This window comes from Mustelus asterias, chromosome 12, assembly GCF_964213995.1.
Source record: "Mustelus asterias chromosome 12, sMusAst1.hap1.1, whole genome shotgun sequence".
In the NCBI taxonomy this organism is placed as follows: domain Eukaryota; kingdom Metazoa; phylum Chordata; class Chondrichthyes; order Carcharhiniformes; family Triakidae; genus Mustelus; species Mustelus asterias.
In genome coordinates, this window is record NC_135812.1 from 52,303,492 (window position 1) to 52,321,301 (window position 17,810).

At 43.5% G+C, this 17,810-nt stretch overlaps 1 protein-coding gene across 9 annotated transcripts in view; it reads right to left on the reverse strand.

The window, feature by feature from the left end:
- The window catches only part of LOC144501444 (protein CASP-like), a 779,365-nt gene that overhangs the window by 200,859 nt on the left and 560,696 nt on the right, over nucleotides 1–17,810 (reverse strand). For 5 of the 9 annotated variants that reach the window (XM_078225206.1, XM_078225208.1, XM_078225212.1 and 2 more), the window contains 2 exons: nucleotides 10,083–10,271; nucleotides 3,589–3,853 (listed from right to left, as the gene is read on the reverse strand). The exons of 3 other annotated variants lie outside the window; for them this stretch is intronic. In XM_078225206.1, coding sequence (XP_078081332.1) covers nucleotides 3,589–3,853; nucleotides 10,083–10,271 — 454 coding nt within the window. The remainder of the gene's footprint in view (nucleotides 1–3,588; nucleotides 3,854–10,082; nucleotides 10,272–17,810) is intronic. One more of the 9 variants, XM_078225207.1, reaches the window with a different exon arrangement.

The following is a 17,810-nucleotide window of genomic DNA, read 5'->3' on the forward strand; positions in this document are numbered from 1 at the left end:
CTTTCTGTCTCTCTTCTGATCCTTTGAGAACTTCAGGAATTTTGGAAGATTATAATTAATTCATCTATTATCTCACTTCCTTCAAGATCCTAGAATGCAGATCATTGTGCCAGCCTTTAGGTCCAACAGTTTTCTCAGCGTCTTTTCCCTAAAGATAGTGATTGTTTTAAGTTCCTCCCTCCTGCTCACCTCTTGATTTTCAAATATCGTTGGGAAATGTTCTAACTTTTCTACAATGAAGACAAAACATAAAATATCTGTTCAACACCGCTGCCACTTCATTCTTTTCCATCATCAATACCCCAGACTCAATCTCCAGAGAACCAACACTTGCTTTAGTTCCTCTTCTTCTATTTAAACACTTGTAGAAACTCTTACTATCTGTTCTATATTCATAGCAAGCTTTCCCTTATACTCGTCTTTCTCCCTTTGTCTGTCATTCTTTCTGCCTTATCATAGAACATAACAGCGCAGTACAGGCCCTTCGGCCCTCGATGTTGCGCCGACCAGTGAAACCAATCTAAAGCCCATCTAACCTACACTATTCCAAAATCATCCATATGTTTATCCAATAACCATTTGAATGCTCTTAATGTTGATGAGTCCACTACTGCTGCAGGCAGGGCATTCCACGCCCTTACTACTCCCTGAGTAAAGAACCTACCTCTAACATCTGTCCTATATCTCTCATCCCTCAATTTAAAGCTATGTCCCCTCGTGTTAGCCATCACCATCCGAGGAAAAAGGCTCTCACTATCCACCCTATCTAATCCTCTGATCATCTTGTATGCCTCTATTAAGTCATCTCTTAACCTTCTTCTCTCTAACAAAAACAATCTCAACCCCTTCAGCCTTTCCTCATACGATTTTCCCACCATACCAGGCAACATCCCAGTAAATCTCCTCTGTACCCTTTCCAACACTTCCACATCCTTCCTATAATGCGGCGACCAGAACTGTACGCAATACTCCAAGTGCGGCCGCACCAGAGTTTTGTACAGTTGCAACATGACCTCCTGGCTCCGAAACTCAATCCCTCTACCAATAAAAGCTAACACACCGTACGCCTTCTTAACAACCCTATCAACCTGGGTGCCAACTTTCAGGGATCTATGCACATGGACACCCAGATTCCTCTGTTCATCCACACTACCAAGTATCTTACCATTAGCCCAGTACTCTGTATTCCTGTTACTCCTTCCAAAGTGAATCGCTTCTCACTTTTCCACATTAAACTCCATTTGCCACCTCTCAGCCCAGCTCTGCAGCTTATCTATGTCCCTCTGTAACCTGCCACTTCCCTCCGCATTGTCTACAACTCCACCGACTTTAGTGTCATCCGCAAATTTACTAACCCATCCTTCTGCACCCTCATCCAGGTCATTAATAAAAATGACAAACAGCAGTGGCCCTAAAGCAGATCCTTGAGGTACACCACTAGTAACTGAACTCCAGGATGAATATTTCCCATCAACCACCACCCTCTTTTCTTACAGCTAGCCAATTCCTGATCCAAACCACTAAATCACCCTCAATCCTATGTGTCCGTATTTTCTGCAAAAGCTTACCATGGGGAACCTTATCAAACGCTTTGCTGAAATCCATATACACCACATCAACCGCTTTACCCTCATCCACCTCTTTGGTCACCTTCTCAAAGAACTCAATAAGGTTTGTGAGGCACGACCTACCCTTCACAAAACCGTGCTGACTATCCCTAATCAAATTATTCCTTTCTAGGTGATTATAAATACTATCTCTTATAATCCTTTCCAATACTTTGCCCACAACAGAAGTAAGGCTCACCGGTCTCTAATTACCAGGGTTGTCCCTACTCCCCTTTTTGAACAAGGGCACAGACAAGAAGGGCCAAAAGGCCTGTTTCTGAGCTGTAATTTTCTTTTTCTATGGGACAACATTTGCTATCCTTCAGTCTTCTGGCACTGTTCCAGTAGACAATGATGGCCCAAAGATCAAAGCCAAAGGCTCTGCAATCTCCTCTCTAGCCTCCCAGAGAATCCTAGGATAAATCCCATCCGGCCCAGGGGACTTACCTATTTTTACCCTTTCCAGAATTGCTAACACCTCCTCCTTATGAACCTCAATCCCATCCAGTCCAACAGTCTGCATCTCAGTACTCCCATCGACACTGTCCCTCTTCAGTGTGAATACTGATGAAAAATATTCATTTAGTGCCTCTCCTATCTCTTCAGACTCCACGCACAACTTCCCACTCCTGTCCTTGACTGGCCCTAATCTTACCCTAGTCATTCTTTTACTCCTGACATACCTATAGAAAGCTTTAGGGTTTTCCTTGATCCTACCTGCCCAAGACTTCTCATGTCCCCTCCTGGCTCTTCTTAACTCCTTCTTTCGGTCCTTCCTGGCTAACTTGTAACTCTCAAGCTCCCTAACTGAGCCTTCACGTCTCATCTTAACATAAGTCTCCTTCTTCCTCTTCACAAGAGATTCAACCTCCTTAGTAAACCACGGTTCCCTCACACGTCTACTTCCTCCCTGCCTGACAGGTACATATTTATCAAGGGCGCGTAGTAGCTGTTCCTTGAACAAGTTCCACATTTCAATTGTGCCCATCCCCTGCAGTTTCCTTCCCCAACCTATGCCAGCTAAATTTCGCCTAATCGCATCATAATTTCCTTTCCCCCAGCTATAACTTGCCCTTTGGTATATACCTATCCTTTTCCATAGCTCAGATAAATGTAATCAAATTGTGGTCACTGTCACCAAAGTGCTCTCCTACCTCCAAATCTAACACCTGGCCTGGTTCATTACCCAGTACCAAATCCAATGTGGCCTCGCCTCTTGTTGGTCTATCTACATACTGAGTCAGGAAGCCTTCCTGCACACATTGGACAAAAACCGACCCCATCCAAAGTACTCGAACTATAGCTTTTCCAGTCAATATTTGTAAAGTTAAAGTCCCCCAGTACAACTACCCTGTTACTTTCGCTCCTATCCAGAATCATCTTTGCAATCTTTTCCTCTACATCTCTGGAACTTTTCGGAGGTCTATAAAAAACTCCCAACAGGGTGACCTCTCCTTTCCTGTTTCTAACCTCAGTAGACGAGTCCTCATCAAAAGTCCTTGATACAATCATTGTCACCTAGAGTCTCCTTTACTCCTCAAAAGAGAGGAGCTAAAATCCCTCACCTGGAAGGCAGGTTTTGAAGATTTTTTGTGACTCATGGACGTCTGGGTGGGTCGCTGAGAAATTTGTGGAATCTGTTCTACAGTGTCTGTAGTTTGCAGTGTGTTTGACCACAGTTTGCCTGATAATTCAGGTTTATCTCATATTAATTCTGTATGTTAGAGTACAAGATAAAAAGTAGAGTGTTTGCTTTGTTGACTTCTTTCCAGGGTGGATATTATAATGTTCATTACATATCTCTCAGTGTACATCCTTTGTCTCTCTTTCTCACATACACTAAACCTGCATTTTTGAGATGGGCACTGAAAATTGAGACTTCCCACTCATACACCAGTTGAATGCTGCCTATCTATTGATTTGCTGTGTCCATTGCTTTGGGCCACCCGTTTCTAAAGTGAAATACTAGAGAGGCACTCACCTGTAGTTATGAAACCAGTTGATGACGGTACTGGTTTTCAGATTCAACTGAGCAGCAAGTTCCTCAATAGTTTTTGGGGATGGATATGGCTTTAGCTGGTAAGCCCGCTTCAAAGCTTCCTTCTCCTCGGGGGCCAACACCACTCTGGGCTTCTTCAGATGAACCTGCGGCTGGGGACTGGCACTCTGACTGTAGTCAAGCCCAGCTACTGAAGAATCACTGCCATGACCGTCACTCACTGAGCTGTGCCGGCGCTTCATGTAGGCTGAAACAAAGAAGTTAAAATTTCCAGTTTAGCTTTCAGTTAAAGAAAAGCCATTTTTACATTTTGCTTTGAATAAAAAAATTATCTTCAAACTGGCATCTGTGGTGGTAAATGAAACATTCATCTAATTTGAACACTCATCAAATGTCCATGGCTTTAAGTGGATTCAGAGGCCTGGAATCTCACCATCATGTTGGCACCAAAGTTATTTACTCAATATCAGATATAAGATGAGGGGGAAGGGTCAACTTTAATTTGCCCACTAGTGCACACTCTTTCTCTCTCCCACTCTCGTGCACAAAAACTACTTTCCTGAGGTGATCACTGAGAATTGAGACTTTCCGCTTGTACATCATATAACCAGTAAAATGTTGTGTATCCATCGACTTACTGCACCCAATGCCATGGGTCATTCATATCTAAAGTGAATGGTATGGAGGGCATTAGCTATGAGGAGAGGTTGGAGAAACTTGGTCTGTTCTCACTGGAGCGACGGAGGTTGAGGAGAGATCTGATAGAAGTCTACAAGATTATGAGAGGCATGGACAGAGTGGATAGTTAGGAGCTTTTTCCCAGGGTGGAAGAGTCAATTACTAGGGGGCATAGGTTTAAGGTGCGAGGGGCAAGTTTTAAAAAAGATGTACGAGGCAGATTTTTTACACAGAGAGTGGTGGTGCCTGGAACTCGTTGCCGGGGGAGGTAGTGGAAGCGGATACGGGAGTGACTTTTAAGGGGCATCTTGACAAGTGCATGAATGAGATGGGAATAGAGGGATATGGTCCCCGGAAGCATAGGGGGTTTTAGTTAAGTCAGGCAGCATGGTCGGTGCAGGCTTGGAGGGCCAAAGGGCCTGTTCCTGTGCTGTAATTTTCTTTGTTCTCTTTGTTCTTTGAAATACTGGAGAACCACTCAACTGCAGTTAGGAAACCAGGCAATGGATAGTCAACTACATAGTAAAGTAGTACTGCCCAATCCAGATCACCACCTCAACATTGTCTGTTATAGCTGATCAATCATGTGATAAAATCATCATTGGATGCAACTTATACTCAACCCCAGCTCTTCTTTACAAGGTATAGATTACATTTCCTTCACCCGAGTCTTCCAATGCTTCACCATGATGAAAAATGCAGCTTTAAAAACTTGCTGCAGGCTTTATTTTAGGTGCAGAAATTATGGAAGTGTGTGCTGGCATGCAGTGGCCAGAGACGGCAAATATGAGCAACAAGCAGCAGTTTATGCTTATTTTTGATGTGCCTGATCAGTTCAAAGTGTTGCTTCTCAGAGAAATGATGAATGTAGGGGAGAAATTAGTCACAGAGGAAATTGCTGAGGTGGTATCACCATGACAAATAGTGAGAAGGGTATAACTAGATAAAGTTCCAGTTTCAGGATCTGTCTACACTTCCCACTTCCTCGGAAAAGCAGCCAAAATAATCAAGGACCCCATGCACCCCGGACATATTCTCTTCCACCTTCTTTCATCGGGAAAATGATACAGAAGTCTACCAACATACCAACTGACTCAAGTACACCTTCTTCCCTGCTTACAGCTTCTTCCCTGCTGCCATCAGACTTTTGAATGGACTTACCTTATATTAAGTTGATCTCTCTCTGCACCCTAGCTATGACTGTAACACTACATTCTGCCCTCTCTCCTTTCCTTCTCTATGTACAGTATGCTTTGTCTGGATAGCGTGCAAGAAACAATACTTTTCACTGTGTACTAATACATGTGACAACAATAAATCAAATCAAATATGAAGCATGGCGGCTGAAGGCTCTCTAGGAGAGACAGCAAATTAGGGGATACTATGCAGCAAACCAAAGCAGGAAGAGTGCAGGCTACAGTGCTTGCTATATTGCTTGCTAAGATATGACAATGAAGAAGATTGCAGGAGCAGAGACTTGTATGTCACATATTTACTTGTCAGCTAATATTTAATTGAAACAATCTTTAGGAAAAGGATGGCAAATATCCAGAGACTGTGGAAAAGGGGAGTCACAAAGATAGCAAGAAACCTCTGTAGATCGAGTACCTACTAAGTACAATCTCGCAAATAATTCCAGGCACAGAACGAATACCCAAAAGTACTAAATACACAGCTTAGATGTATCTCTGATAACAAAGTCAGGTGAGTTTGTTACTTGAGATAAACTCCAAACTATCCTAAATAAATCTGCAGTGATCACTAATCCTTAAGTAAGGCCAATGTCCTTTAAGTGGAATTCTTTATAAGATGTTTCTGTATCATAGGATGCCATAATAAAGCAAATATTATAATTTGTCACTGCTTTTAAGTGTACTAACCATGCCATGATCATTATACAGATATAAACTTGTAAAAAAAAATCAATTGGGAAATAGACATCGCTGGCAAAGTCAGCATTTAGAACCCATCTCTAATTGCCCTTGAGCCACCTTCTAAACTGCAGTCCATGTGGTGAAGGTATTCCCACAGTACTGATGGGGAAGAAATTCCAGGATTTGGACCCAGTGATGATGTCTTAGTTCGGATGGTCTGCTTCTTTTTTCTCTTCTCCTAAGTTCAGATGTCATTTGAAAGGCCAGCATTTATTGCCCAAACCTAATTGCCCTTCAAAAGATCGCGGTAAACTCGTACAAGTCCCATGTAATTAGAAATAGAATTTAATGACTCAGTCTGGAAAAGCAGTGGCTCTGCAGAGCACTGGGAGACTGGCTTCAGGATGGGCTAGTTTGAAAGCTTTGTGCATTTCTTTGAATGATAGTGCATCAATGCAAGAGGTTGCAGACTGCATTACATCTACTATAGCACTCTGCAGGGCTTTTATCAGAAGCGGGCTATCCTGAGTGGTTGTGAGGTGATGATATCCAAGTCTCAGCCATAGCAGTTACCTACATCATCTACTCGTGGGCCAAACTTGCTCAGTGAGCAAATGATCACATTATTTTACAAACACTCAACAAAACTGTCAACAGAGGTCTGTGGACCCCAGTTTAAGAATCACTGCTATGTGCACGCTAACTTACACTCAACTGCATATTGTATTTGTGATCACTGCAACACTTGTAATGTACGTGCTATATGCATGCGCTGCAATACACTCGCAATGTGTTAAAACCAATTTGTTAACGCAAATTATAATAAAATTGCAACATACGGGTTCGGTAATAAACCTGCAATAATGTGCCATAACAATCTTGTGATACATTTGCTATAATAAACCTGTGTTGTTCAAATCAATTAAGAGAGGGCTTATAGTTATGATGCAAGGTAAAAAAAATATTTTTTAAAAGCTCTTTGAGATTTTGCGAGGGCAACTTTTTGATTTCAAGGGCAACTTTTTCATTTTCAAGGCTCTTTAGATCTAAAGATTTAAGTTAGAAAACAAACAGGAATTTGCAAACACTCTCTATGTCGCCATTAAATATTAAAGAAACGAGAGAGTCGGTGCTGGGCAGGTAGCCAAGAATCCAACATCAATTAAAACAGTTTTCCTTCATTCACCCCTCCGCGCACAATCCTGTGGCCTCCTCCAGTGGCTGATTTTCAAACCTGATAGTAAGGCCTGAAATGTTGGGCTCTCCTGGATCAACTGGACCCCTAACTTTTTCTACATATCAAAACTAAAACAAAACACACACACACACAGACTGACAGCCAAAAGAAACATGTATACAGGCAAACACTTCTATAACAGAAAGAAACATTTAAAGAAAAATCTATGGGGAGCAGAAAAAAAATGGGTTTCCCCACAATGTGTTTTCTCTCTCTCTCTACCCCAGATCTCCCTACTTTCAACTTTACTCCCAAAATAATTTATTGAACAAATATAAAAGAGGAAGGAGGTCATTGGAAGGGATTTAACATTTTTCTTTGGTTATTGTTTTGGTAATAGTTGGTAAACTCCTGGAAAAGGGTTTTAGAAGTTAAAATAAGATTTTTTAAAGAAGTTGGGAAATAATTTGCATAAATAAATAAAGCTGCAAGTCTCTCTCTGGCCCTGAGGCCTTCTCCCCCTCTCCTTCCCACAAACACTCAGTCACTCTCACAAACACACACTAATTCTTTCTGTGACATTCCCTCTCTCACAGACACAGCCGGAGCCACTACCTGCACTGTATCTTGGCTCTCCATCTTTCCAGTCTCTCCTGTGCTGCTGTACAGCTACACCAAACACAGGTTCCCTTCCTTCCTCCCCCAATCATAGATTCTGTCTCTGGATGAGCAGCAAGATCAAGGGAGACTGGAGGAGCTAGAGCAGCCAGCATTGGGGACAGAGAATCTGCAGTTCCACACACTGTTTCTCCTACATTTGCTGCTCTTCCAATCAAACTCAGCATTGATTTTTCCAATCTCAATAAGATGCCTGTGACTGCAATTGTTCAGCTCCTGACCATGGAGGATCCATAAATGTGAACTGATACTGGGGAAGGTGGACCTTTCTTGAGCTTTTTACCTGTCTTTGATTTTTTACAGACTACTAGTGAGATTTCGAGGGCGGATTTAAACCGTGTTGCGGTGTCATGGAATTTCATCTTGCTACAGTGTAGTTAATGGTTTTTAAACGTGATGTCCAGTTTAATTGCGAGAAAGACAAATATATCAAATTATCCTATTACAATGACAATAACTACTGACTACTCAATATTTGAGTGATAATTCGTTAATTTGTTCTTGGGAAATAGGTGACACTGGCATAGTGGTATCTCTGCCCATTACTAGCTTCACTGGTGGTACTAAGAGTCAACAATATGACCCGATGGGGATCTGGCAGGTTCTCTTCCATTAATGAACCAGCCAGGTTTTTATGACACCAGCAGTTTCCCTGGTTATTTTTCTCACACCAACCTACAAATGACTAGATTTATTGCACTCAATGTCACAATTTTCTATGGTCAGATCTGAACTCACAGCCACAAGATGAGAGCCGTAAGGCGACCACAAGCAAAATCTCAATAATAAAAGCATATACTCTGAGAATCTTTTGACACTTTTAAAACAGAGATAACATAATCCCCACCGATTATTTCTGTTAGAGTTCTGGTACATGGCAAATTTTTGCTTCTTTATATTTAAATAAAAAGTAATTCTCTTCCAATTAGATCTTTCCTTAACGCAGTATTCCCCTGCGGCCAAGTTAGACAGCCCCAATTCTGTGCTGCAGACCAACTAAGTGCCACTTGATGAACAACACTTGAGCAAATATTTATCACAACCAGTCCAGTAGGTGGCACTCCCTCACTTCTTAACAGTTTTACAAATTAAGGCTGCATTTCAGAAGTCAGGTAAAAATATACAATGTACCTGAAAGAAATACACCTGCTCAATGGGTGACTGCCTTTTTTAAACCTATCAAAGAAGAATTAAAGCCATCCACTGACTTAAAAATACACTGATCTCTAATTTCACTTCCAAAAGCTTTATTGTTCAAAATTTCGAATTGAATTCTTTGCCTCTTGTTGAACACAAAAGGATAATGAAAATGGAATGGGTTTTTGATTGAGAAGCATTGATGGATGCATTTATTTCAATAGTCAGCATTTCAAACCTTCAAAACCTCTGAGATGCCACCTTAGAAAAGGCATGGGCTTAATTGCAAAGCCACAATGCACTACAATCGTTTCTGTTTGTTCAGAGTACAGTAAGCAATAAGTAATTGCTATGCCAATTAACTGAAGAGACCACAAGCCTTCAAGCTCAAATTATATTTTCCTACAGACACTCCTGGCAAAATATCTTATTCTTACATTGAAATTTAGGAGTTCAATGTCTGTGTTTGAAAACCCCAACAAATTAAAAACTAAATCTGAGCAGTAATGTTCAAAGTATAAATTTGACTCAGGAACCATTCCCTAATCCTTCTCCCCCTTATAACTGGGAAAGCTGGACTGTCATGTGCCTTAAAGAGCTCCATGGTGAATTGCTCAGAATGTGGTTGAAGTATATATTTAGTGATCGAGTGTGCCCTATCCTTTAATAGTGTACATTCCAATTTCAGCCCAAACTATGCTGCTTTTGTGGATCATTGGCTAACTTTGCTGTTGCATTTTCAAACCTAAAAGCCCCAAAGTCCAAGGAAGCAGCTGAAATTTAATGGATATTTTCACAAAAAGATGAAAAAGTTATCACTTCATGGCCATAAACAATGGAGAATGCAAAAAGCATAGTAAACAGTCTCTGACTTAATATTGTAACAAAGGACTGGTCCACTAAAGTTCAGTTTAAGATGTTGATTCATTTACCTTTCTTTTCCATTCGTTTCATGTCCATCAGCTTCTCAACATTGCTTGGGTCATTGAGCCAGAGCTGCATGCGGACAAAAGGCTCCCTTCCCTTCAGGCTCAGCTTATGCCAGGGTTTGGGCCGTGCCAGCAGATCAGACACGGAACCTTGTGTCAGGCCAAGGATGGTCTCTCCAAACAGACGTTGGCCTGTTCGTGGGACACAGAAAACAATCAGCCTACTGAGGCACAAAGCTACATTTTACCAGTTATACAAAAACATTTCGCAGTTTCATATTGAAAATTCTTAAATCAAAACAGGACTTCTGTCAGAATTGGGAATAAGGAGGTTGACGGAACTCTTATTTTTGTCAGTTGTATCTCATTTCCACCGTTAGTGTAGGCCAGTAAGTGACTATGGGAGGGATAATGCGTGCCAAAATAAATAAAATACCAGCTTAAAATGCTCCCTGACACAAAGTAATATTATAAACATTGGTTGATCTGTCTCTGCTGAAGCTTGGCAATGCACCATCTCTGCTGCCTGCTTCATGCAATATCATTGCATCATCCAAGATCACTGCACCACCACTGCTGCCTGTTCCATTTGATATCACTGCCCACCATTACTGCCTGTTCCATCCAATATCACTGCACCACCATTACTGCCTGTTCCATCCAATATCACTGCCTACCACTGCTGCCTGTTCCATTTGATATCACTGCACCACCACTGCTGCCTGTTCCATCCAATATCACTGCACCACCATTGCTGCCTGTTCCATCCAATATCACTGCACCACCATTACTGCCTGTTCCATCCAATATCACTGCACCACCATTACTGCCTGTTCCATCCAATATCACTGCACCACCATTACTGCCTGTTCCATCCAATATCACTGCACCACCATTACTGCCTGTTCCATCCAATATCACTGCACCACCATTACTGCCTGTTCCATCCAATATCACTGCACCACCACTGCTGCCTGTTCCATCCAATATCACTGCACCACCATTACTGCCTGTTCCATCCAATATCACTGCACCACCATTGCTGCCTGTTCCATTTGATATCACTGCACCACCATTACTGCCTGTTCCATTTGATATCACTGCACCACCATTACTGCCTGTTCCATCCAATATCACTGCACCACCACTGCTGCCTGTTCCATCCAATATCACTGCACCACCATTGCTGCCTGTTCCATTTGATATCACTGCACCACCATTGCTGCCTGTTCTATCCAATATCACTGCCCACCATTGCTGCCTGTTCTATCCAATATCACTGCACCACCATTACTGCCTGTTCCATTTGATATCACTGCACCACCATTGCTGCCTGTTCCATTTGATATCACTGCACCACCATTGCTGCCTGTTCTATCCAATATCACTGCCCACCATTGCTGCCTGTTCTATCCAATATCACTGCACCACCATTGCTGCCTGTTCCATTTGATATCACTGCACCACCATTACTGCCTGTTCCATCCAATATCACTGCCCACCACTGCTGCCTGTTCCATCCAATATCACTGCCCACCATTGCTGCCTGTTCTATCCAATATCACTGCCCACCATTGCTGCCTGTTCTATCCAATATCACTGCCCACCATTGCTGCCTGTTCTATCCAATATCACTGCACCACCATTGCTGCCTGTTCCATTTGATATCACTGCACCACCATTACTGCCTGTTCCATCCAATATCACTGCCCACCACTGCTGCCTGTTCCATCCAATATCACTGCACCACCATTGCTGCCTGTTCTATCCAATATCACTGCACCACCATTGCTGCCTGTTCTATCCAATATCACTGCACCACCACTGCTGCCTGTTCCATCCAATATCACTGCACCACCATTGCTGCCTGTTCTATCCAGTATCGCTGCACCACCACTGCTGCCTGTTCCATCCAATATCACTGCACCACCATTGCTGCCTGTTCTATCCAATATCACTGCCCACCATTGCTGCCTGTTGTATCCAGTATCACTGCACCACCACTGCTGCCTGTTCTATCCAGTATCACTGCACCACCATTGCTGCCTGTTCCATCCAATATCACTGCACCACCATTGCTGCCTGTTCTATCCAGTATCACTGCACCACCACTGCTCCCTGTTCCATCCAATATCACTGTACCACCATTACTGCCTGTTCCATTTGATATCACTGCACCACCATTACTGCCTGTTCCATTTGATATCACTGCACCACCACTGCTGCCTGTTCCATTTGATATCACTGCACCACCATTGCTGCCTGTTCCATTTGATATCACTGCACCACCACTGCTGCCTGTTCCATCCAATATCACTGCACCACCATTGCTGCCTGTTCCATCCAATATCACTGCACCACCATTGCTGCCTGTTCCATCCAATATCACTGCACCACCATTACTGCCTGTTCCATCCAATATCACTGCACCACCATTACTGCCTGTTCCATCCAATATCACTGCACCACCATTACTGCCTGTTCCATCCAGTATCACTGCACCACCACTGCTGCCTGTTCCATTTGATATCACTGCACCACCACTGCTGCCTGTTCCATCCAATATCACTGCACCACCATTACTGCCTGTTCCATGCAATATCACCGCCCACCATTGTTATTGGTTCCAATTGATTAACCTGAGTTCTGCAAACAAGCAAATTCAAAGTTTGGATGGACACCCAAATTAAAACCATTGACATTAGGTACTAACATTAAGTTAGAGTACCTCAAATCCAAAATCTATTGGCATCTGAAAACGGACATTATTTTATGGACTGTGCGAGAATTTTAAGTCCTATTAGATAAGTGAAAAATCTTACTGGCTAAGACGGTGTGCAAAGTAGTTATCCACTTCATGCACCTGATGTTACCTGTACTCCAAGTGGTTGGAGCCATCCTTAACCAACCTGACCAAATCTGCCCAACCCATCACCAATGCCTAATATAATGGATAATATTATGTGCAGGTTAAAAAAAAGAAGTTCTGATACAGGTGGTGAGTGATACACTGTGTAGCTTAATAAAGTTAAAGTAAACATGTCAAAAAAGCCATCAGATACCCCCAGTAGGTCAGATTCAGCTTAGTTAGCATCAATAGAAAAGACAGGTGAAGCTCCTTGGCAGGAAGGTGCTTTAGAAAGTCTAGAAACTCAAATACATAGAAAACACTTCAATGTATATTCTAATGGAACTTATTCTCTTGATTTCATGTGTCCCCTAGTCATTGTATTAAGATTCTAATTTATTTTTGAAAACCAGCAAGATCTGAAATCAGGTATAGACTCAATCTTGTGGTTGTGGGTTTTGAGGCACTCTACCTATTAATAAGAACTTGATTAACAATCATAAGAGACATGAAGGTCAAAATCCAATTGCCCTGAAAATGGGCGTGGGATTATGACGTGATTGACCTGTGCCCATTGAGTGTGATACTGGCAAAATGCGAACACTGTGTTCCCTGCTCATTTCAATGTTTCCAGCGTCCGGCCAGCATCAACTATTGACTGGAGGTATCAGCAGGGAATCAATACTGAGAATGGCTAGCGCCATGTAAAGTTAGCCTTATTGTTTAAAGGGAAGGTGTCTTGCTGCTGGCAGTCATGCAGAAGTGACAATGAATAATGGCACAATATGGGAGAGTGAGCTCCAAGGTTTTTGGAGCAGGTGGAAAGTAGAAGCAATGTTCTGCATCTGCTGGGGGGCAGAATCAAGTTCAGAAGGCAATGGGAGCTGACAACCCTGGAGTTTAATGGCAGCGGAACAGCCCCGAGGATTTGGTTGCCGTGCTTCAAGAATTCCAATGATCTCACAAGAGTGGCCAAAGTCAGTGAATGCACCTTTCAAATGCTTATCCCACCAACCGCACCACTGGACTGAGACTGCTCAATTCACCCCACCCCCATCACTCATCTACCAACAATGTCAGGACTCAACCTCCACCACAACCTCAGATACTTAGTACTGCTGCAAGCTTCATACCCACATCTCAAAGGTTGCATCCACTGTCAGCTATTCAACCTCAACAGCCATGTTGCACCACACTCACTGACATACTTCCCTCTCTCCTGTCGGACAAGGTGATGCACATTCAGAGACAGCAGGAGCTAAAGGAGTGGGACAAAGGCCTTTCCTGATTCTCATGCAGCAGACAGTGCTGGCCACTATTGAGAGGAAGACTGCTGAAGTTGTGGTCAGAGGAAGACCTTAAATCATAGAAGATGGCAGTAGCTTCTTACCTAATTTTTCTTCTCAAAACCCACTATCCTCTCCTCTCATTCACAAGCTGCATCTCTGACTTCCCCCCTCTCCCACACTACAAGCTTCCTTGAGCCATTCTCTTTTCAAATACTCAAACTGTGTACTCAACCCAGACAGCAGGGGAATAGCAAGTAGACAGTGACAATGAAGGCATACAGTCACTTAATTTCACAATACTAGCCACCAATTCAGGTATTGGTACCACTGCAATGTGCACCTGATGAGATACTGGACTTTAGTGGACTGCAGTCGATGCCAGGGAAAAGGATAGCATAGCTGCAGTTTGCCAGAATGCAAGGTTGCACATGAGTTCTGCTGAAAAAGACTCATAAGCACTCTCTTGGGCAGTCTATAGAAGTAGACTGAGGGATATGCACAAAACAGGCTCGTAGCTGTGGATTAGTATGCAGGGACTTGCAGAGTAACACAGCAATTGGGCGGTACGGTAGCACAGTGGTTAGCACTGCTGCTTCACAGCTCCAGGGACCTGGGTTCGGTTCCCGGCTTGGGTCACTGTCTGTGTGGAGTTTGCACATTCTCCTAGTGTCTGCGTGGGTTTCCTCCAGGTGCTCCGGTTTCCTCCCACAGTCCAAAGATGTGCGGGTTAGGTTGATTGGCCATGCTAAAAAAAAATTGCCCTTAGTGTCCCGAGATGCGTAGGTTAGAGGGATTCGTGGGTGGATATGGGGTAGGGCCTGGGTGGGATTGTGGTCAGTGCAGACTCGATGGGCCGAATGGCCTCTTTCTGTACTGTAGGGTTTCTATGATTTTCTATGATTTCTAATCCAGAAATCACTTCTAAGATTGATAAATGCAGGTGTGGGGGAGTGATAAAGGCTCCATGGAGCATGAAACCAAAAGAGAAAACGCTGGAAAATCTCAGCAGGTCTGGTAGCATCGGTAAAGAGAGAAAAGAGCTGACGTTGAGTCCAGATGATCCTTTGTCAAAGCTAAAAGGTATAGATTTATAAAGGTATATATTTATACTGCAGGGGGATGGAATGAAAGATGAGTCATAGCCATGGAAACCAGGAGAAAAGACTGCTAATAGCTGTCCACAGAGAGAATAAAGGGTGTGAATGGCCAAATGGCGGAGAAGCTGTAAACTGTGACAGATGGAGATGTTGCGGGGCGGGGGGGAATTGGACAGAGGTAGAATGTAGAAAAGGAGAAGCGGCGGGGTGTGAAAAGCTGAGGGAAGGGGGATGAAGTAGGGGGAAGAGTGGGGGGGGGGGGGGGAGAATGAAGAAACACCATAAAGAAATAAAGGGTAGAGAACAGTAAGAAATTAAATAAAATAGAATGAAGACAAAGGGGGCCGAGGTGGGGTAGAGCAAATCATCTGAAGTTATTGAATTCGATGTTGAGACCAGAAGGCTGTAAAGTGTCCAGCCGGAAGATGAGATGCTGTTCCTCCAGTTTGCGTTGAGCTTCACTGGAACATTGCAGCAAGCCAAAGGCAGACATGTGGGCATGGGAGCAAGATCGTGTGTTAAAATGGCAAGCAACCGGAAGGTCAAGATCTTGATTGTGCACAGACCGAAGGTGCTCAGCAAAGCGAGCACCCAGCCTACGATTAGTCTCTCCGCTATAGAGGAGACCACACTGGGAGCAGCAAATGCAATACACCAAATTGAAAGAGGTACAAGTGAAACGTTGCTTTATCTGGAATGAATGTTTTGGACCTTGGATGGTGAGCATAGAAGAGGTAAACGGACAGGTGTTACACCTTCTGCGATTGCATGAGAAGTTGCAATGAGTGACAGAGAGGTGTTGGGTTTAGTGGATGAGTGGACTAGGTTATCCTGGAGGGAATGGTCTCTGCAGAATGCTGACAGAGGGAGTGAAGGGAAGATGTGTTTGGTGATGGCATCACGCTGGAGTTGGCGAAAATGGCGGAGGATTATGCTTTGCGTGCGGAAGCTGGCGGTCTGAAATGTGAGAACAAGGGGGACTCTATCCTTGTTCTGGGAGGGAGGGGAGGGGTTGAGGGCCGTGGTGCAGGAGGTGGACTGCACACTGTTGAGGGCCCTGTCGACAACTGTAAATGGGAATCCACGGTTGAGCACATATTAGAAGCACCACTTTGGAAAGTGGCATCATCGGAACAAATGCGACGGAGGCGAAGGAGCCGAGAGAAAAGGATGGAGTCCTTACATGATGTGGGGTGTGAAGAGCTGTAGTCCAGATAGCTATGGAAGGCTTGTAATAAATATTGGTAGATAGTCTACTGCCTGAAATGGAGACAGAAAGGTCAAGGAAGGGAGGGGAAGGCGATGGAGGGGTGGAAATTGGAAGCGAAGTTAATGAATTTTTCGAGGTCTGGACAACAGCATGAAACGGCACCAAAATAGTCATCGATGTACCAGTAAAGGAGTTGTGGGAGGGTACCTGGATCCTGCTTGCCATTTTAACACACGATCTGCTCTCATGCCGACATGTCTGTCTTTGGCTTGCTGCAATGTTCCAGTGAAGCGCAACGCAAACTGGAGTAACAGCATCTCATCTTCCAGCTAGGCACTTTACAGCCTTCCGGTCTCAACATCAAATTCAACAACTTCAGCTGATTTTCTCAATCCCACCTCAGCCCCCTTTGTCTTCATTCGATTTTATTTAATTTCTTACTGTTCTCTACCTTTTATTTCTTTACGGTCTTTCTTCATTTTACTTCCCCATCCCCACTCTTTCCTTCCCCCAATTCATCCCCCTTCCATGAGCTTTTCTCTCCCCCCACTTCCCCTTTTCTACATTCTACCTCTGTCCCATTTCCCCCCTCCCCCAACATCTCCATCTGTCACAGTTTACAGCTTCTCTGCCATTTGGCCATTCACACCCTTTATTCTCTCTATGGACAGCTATTAGCAGTCTTTTCCCCTGGTTTCTATGGCTATGACTCATCTTTCATTCCCTCCCCCTGCAGTATAAATATCTCCCACTTTCTATGCCTTTTAGCTTTGACAGAGGGTCATCTGGACTCGAAATGTCAGCTCTTTTCTCTCCTGACAGGTGCTGCCAGACCTGCTGAGATTTTCCAGCGTTTTTTCTTTTGGTTTCAGATTCCAGCATCCGCAGTAATTTCCTTTTATCCAGTATTTAACTCACTGCCACTTCTCTTCTAGGAATGCCTACTCTGAAGAAGTACTGCTCTTCTCTCCGACAGGATTCCCCCCCTTCACTGCTTTCAATTTCTCTTAGTGTTGGACAACGTATTTACCAAGACTCACTTCCATAGCCACATTTCCTTCCTCAGTGACTGTCATAGAGGTTTACAGCATGGAAACAGGCCCTTCGGCCCAACTTGTCCATGCCATCATTTTTTAAAAACCCCTAAGCTAGTCCCAATAGCCCGCATTTGGCCCATATCCCTCTATACCCATGTAACTATCTAAATGCTTTTTAAAAGACAAAATTGTAACCACCTCTACCCCTACCTCTGGCAGCTTGTTCCATACACACACCACCCTGTGTGTG